Below are 4,771 nucleotides of genomic sequence, written 5' to 3' on the forward strand. Positions count from 1 at the left end.
GTGGGGCAGAGGGTGAGGTGTAGGGTGGGGCTGTGTTATCTTCAGGACTTATTTCACATATAGACACTTATCACTTAAACTTCCAGTGTTTGCCTTATTCTCGTGTCTCGGTGTGTGAGGTGGTGCATGTTGACAGGGCCTTAAAACGCCAGACAGACCTGTACAAAAGCCATATTTGTGTCACTGTGTGTGTGTGTGTGTGTGTGTGTGTGTATGCAGTGGTGTCACAATAATACAGGTTCTGTCTTTGATACCACTGCTGAAGATTAATACAATCTTTTCAGGACACAGTAACCAGGGCTGTCACCATAGCAACTGGGACTAAATGTATAACGACATGAGATATGGATTGGGATCTACTTTTTATGCCTCTGCGCCGGCGACAGCCAGAGAAACCCTGTTTTTGGTCATAATTCACAAATTCATACTCTAATTATGACACAATTTAACTCAAATATTTATGAGGATAAAATTAGGTGATGACATTTTATATTTTATATCCGGATGGTCAAAGGGCAACTCCACTGTGACATCATAATTTGTTCTGCTGTAACTCAAGAAGAAGAGACAGCGGACATATTTCCTGAAGGTTGGTGGAGGAAACAACCGCGAGGTGACAATTCTTGTTTGAAACCAGTATCTATGATATCAAAGTCTGAGGTATCATGACACCACTGATCCTATGTGTGTGTGTGTGTGTGTGTGTGTCTGAACTGACTGTGTGAAAACACTGCTGTGAGTATAGTAGTGCATGAAAAAGTACTGTTGTGGTTCGACTGTATGTATGCCCAAGTCCACTGTGTGTGTGTGTGTGTGTGTGTGTGTGTGTGTGTGTGTGTGTTGGCTTCTGAAGGCTTCTAGCTGCACTTGCAGGACTTGACCTTCATGTTGGAGAGCTGCTCTATCTTGGGGGTCTTGCCGATGTAGTAGAGGATGGTGAGGGGCTCCAGGTCCTGGGAGACGCAGCAGGGTGATGCTGATGCTTCAGGGTTGATGGTGTTGTAAAGGCCTAACACCTGGAACACCAGAATGAGAGCCATGAAGAAAACATCAGACCACCACAGACTGTTTGACCTTTGACCTTCTCCCTGACACTCTACCTTGGAATGCTGGGTGTCGGCGCTCCACAGATACGGACACGCCCCGGCACAGAAGTTGGCCTCATATCCCTTTGGCTCGTGGATCCACCTCCAGCCCAGGTCCTTCTTGAAGTCGATGTAGAGCGACCGTAAGCAGCAGTTGTCCTGAACGTTTCTACAGAGAGGAAGAGGACAGGTGAGGACAGGTGAGTCCAGGTGACAAACAGGTCCAGGTTAAACTTACAGCTGATGTCATTGTTTCGATGAACCATCAGCTATAGGCTACTGGTTCTCCTCAGTACTCCTCAGTGGCTGCTGCTGGTCTACTTGAAACACGTCTTATATGTGTTTGGACAAAAGGAAAAGAACCAAACCAGAATGTAGCCTGAGCCTGAACTCTGGATGCACAATTCAATATAATCGAAATTGCAACATCCATGCATAGGAGCTGTGATTTTTATTTTGATAAAGGTAAGATGTGTGTTTACCAGAGGTAAAAGAACATGATTGTTTGGTACAAGACCAACAAATATCACATCATAATCATTTTTTTCAGTGAAAATCAAAATGAAACAATGATCATTCCAACTGAAATCACAACATCTGCCAAAATAATTGCAATATGATTCTTTTTTTGCATATCATGCAGCTCCAGCCTGACCCTGACTCAAACCTGATACCTTGGTGGGACCAGCCAGTAAACCAGATTCTACATAGACTGTGATGGATGTTTGTCTGACTTCTTCTCTGTTCCAGATCTCACCAATTAATTTGTCAGTGAGAGGTTCAGCTGGTTGCATGTTGTATTTCCTGTGTGGTTTGATTTATGACCAGAGAAATTCTTCCGCCAACACACAAATGAAGAACCACAATCCAAAAAATGTGTGTGTGAGTGTGTGTGTGTGTGTGTGTGTGTGGACTCCAGGTCAGTACTTGGAGCAGTAGGCAGCATCCAGGGCTCTCTTGGATCGATGGTTCTTGTGCTGGGCCTGGGACTGGGACTGGGACTGGGACTCCAGCCTGTATGAAGGCAGCAGCATGAGCAGAAGGTGCGGAGCCCGAGCGCTGTGCCGCCGCCTCTTGAACACCTTCAGGTCGCCGCCGTGGATGAAGCTGTCGTCAATACCTGGAAACATCACAGAGAGATCAATGAGCTGCAGATAAAAACCGCCGAGATCAGCTGATTCAGTAAATCAATGAATCATTTTAAAGATGAATTACTCAAATAAACTACTACATAAACTTGTTGTTTCCTTTCTGGTACTTGTAAATAACAGGCGCTTCATTAATAAAAAATATAATACACACTGGAGCACCAACTGTGGATCAATCCGCTGCTGAAAATAGTCCCTAACAAAGTCACCGTTTCCTTCTGTTTGTTCGATTAAAACTACAGTGAGAAGCTGTTTCAGTGAATCTGTGAGTCATTTTAAAAATAAATCCACATATTTGTGTTATTTGTTTTGAAAGATTTATGTCTTCAGTAGTGTTATACACCCATGATGAGACAGTGTATCTGGGCCAAAGACCTTTCTTCAGAGTGGGTGAAAACCAGGAAAACCAGATCAGATCAGAGATCAGATACTGAGCTGAGAGACAGGACAGAGGAGGCCTACCACACTGTTGGTTTTGATGGGTTTTCTTGACAATATTAAAACACAGACTAACACCAGACACAGACAACATCCTTTCACAACTATCTGAGTGAAGTCACCTGCGAACCGCGCCTCCAGCTCCTCGCTCTTGTTGGGAATAATGTAGTTATTTGACGGTACAAACGTGCAGCAGGGGCAGTGCAGGCTGATCTTGAATCCACTGTTTCTGTCTGTGGAGAGAAACAAGAGCCACGTCCAGGTGATGTCACCAGGTAACACATGAGGGACATGAGACACTGATGGAGGCAACACACTCACCTCTGTGGTTCAGCCACTCGCTCACTGCCTCTGTGACGTCGAACGACAGCCACTCTCCCTCCGTCTGTGTTCGTACCACCTTGCTGTCGATATACCGCTGTGTCGGGGACGTCAGGTCTTTGTGTCCTAAAATCTGTGGAGAGGTCAGGAGTAGTATTTAAGAGTTGTTTATTAGAAAAGTAATAAAATAAATATCAAATAACTGTACTAATGTGTTTCTTTTAGGGTCTTGTAGTTTAGTTCTTTAAACTGTACAGACAGTTTAGGTTAGAGAGAGACTGTGGTCATGGGTAAAACAAACACACATGGACTGTTGGTCAGGCATATTATCCTGTGTTCAAAAAGAGATCAAACTGATTTTAGGAATGAACTTTAGTTTAGACCCAGCACTTTTCATCCTGGGTTTAACCTGATAATATCACAGATGGAGATTTTATTTATTTATCAAGAATGTTGCTGTTTTCTAGCAAAGAAAATGTTAACCCCCATCATAACACAATGGAGAGCTTACAGCTGAGAACAGACAGGGTTTCTGAGAGGTGGTCACCATGACTACGAGCAATGCCACAGCTCTAGTCACTTCCTTTTTCTTTTCTTGCTTTTATTTATTTTGTTTTTATTTTATTATTTTTAATTGTGTGTGTTTTTTTTAGTACACTTGTGTTTAATTTCATGCTACAGTATAGGCTTATAGACAATGCTACAGTTACAGGAGTGTTCATTTATGGGTGGTTTGCATGGCAGAGCAGGGATGTCACAGGAAAAGTAGTAAAGCATTTCCTTCATTTTTTTTTTTATTAGACATTAAAAATAGGAATTGAAAAAGAATTTATAAATGAGCTATTAATCCATATTACAATCCCTGTTTTTAATGTCTATTAAAATATAAAATTAAGGAAATGCTTTATTGCTTTTCCTGTGACATTCCTGCTCCATGAGCGGTGTGGTTCTGGGTAATGCGCTACTCATGTTGATGATCTAATAATGTTCGGAACAGATATGAAAAGAACAAACGTTAAAACAAGAGTGATTTTATAAGCATCTCCTCTAAGTTGTTTGATTTCTATGTTGAATAAAAATTAAATAAAAAAAGACGTTATGCACTTCACCTGACCCGACCTCTGTAACAGCACTATAACACTTCAACATCCAATCATGTTTTGCACAACCACAACAGATCCTCTGTCATGACAACAAATACAGAGCAGACAAACTAATATAGATTGTTTTAACTGACATCAGATGAAAACTCTTTAAGGACACATCCTCTGAGAACCATGTCAGTGGAGTTCATTCTCTGGGGAACATGAATGTCTGGACAACATTTCCTTTCACTACACCTCAAATCTGCAGGGACACAGGGTCAGTCTGGACCAGAGAGGTGGACCAACTGTGTCGGAGGAACACGAACACAGATCACAGGTTCTGTGGTCCTCCGGTCCTGTGAAGCTCCAGTTTCTATTAATGGTAGAGGGGTCAACATAATCCACACTGCAGCCCAACAAGTACTGCATGTGTCCACAGACTGAAACCAGGTGTGATCAGACTCCTCTTCCACCTGAATCTCTCCCGTTGATGGACTGATTCAGTTTGAACCTGACCTTGAACACTATGAACCTGAACCTGAACAGATACAGTTTCAGCTGCATGTATGATGACAGCTTTAGATACAGGCAGCAGTAGGGGGACATGTTTGAACCCTTTGTAGAGCCGTAAAGGCTCATTTGATAAACCTGCAGATACGTCAGTGCTTCAGCCTGGATGATATTTCTGCAAATG

General features: G+C 42.6%; 1 protein-coding gene across 1 annotated transcript in view; it reads right to left on the bottom strand.

Annotated features, from left to right (window-relative positions):
* Positions 1-6: 6 nt before the first annotated feature.
* tgfb2 (transforming growth factor, beta 2) overlaps positions 7-4,771 on the bottom strand; it is a 35,828-nt gene continuing 31,063 nt past the window's right edge. Inside the window, exons 3-7 of the mRNA XM_023418634.2 lie at positions 2,993-3,125; positions 2,794-2,904; positions 2,013-2,205; positions 1,101-1,254; positions 7-1,016 (exon numbers count right to left, since the gene is read on the bottom strand). Coding sequence (XP_023274402.1) covers positions 858-1,016; positions 1,101-1,254; positions 2,013-2,205; positions 2,794-2,904; positions 2,993-3,125 — 750 coding nt within the window. The 3' untranslated portion in view covers positions 7-857. The remainder of the gene's footprint in view (positions 1,017-1,100; positions 1,255-2,012; positions 2,206-2,793; positions 2,905-2,992; positions 3,126-4,771) is intronic.

The sequence above is a fragment of the Seriola lalandi genome, unplaced genomic scaffold (genome assembly GCF_002814215.2).
Source record: "Seriola lalandi dorsalis isolate HSWRI2012SDOR001 ecotype SW California unplaced genomic scaffold, Sedor1 jcf7180002054583, whole genome shotgun sequence".
NCBI classification, from domain to species: domain Eukaryota; kingdom Metazoa; phylum Chordata; class Actinopteri; order Carangiformes; family Carangidae; genus Seriola; species Seriola lalandi.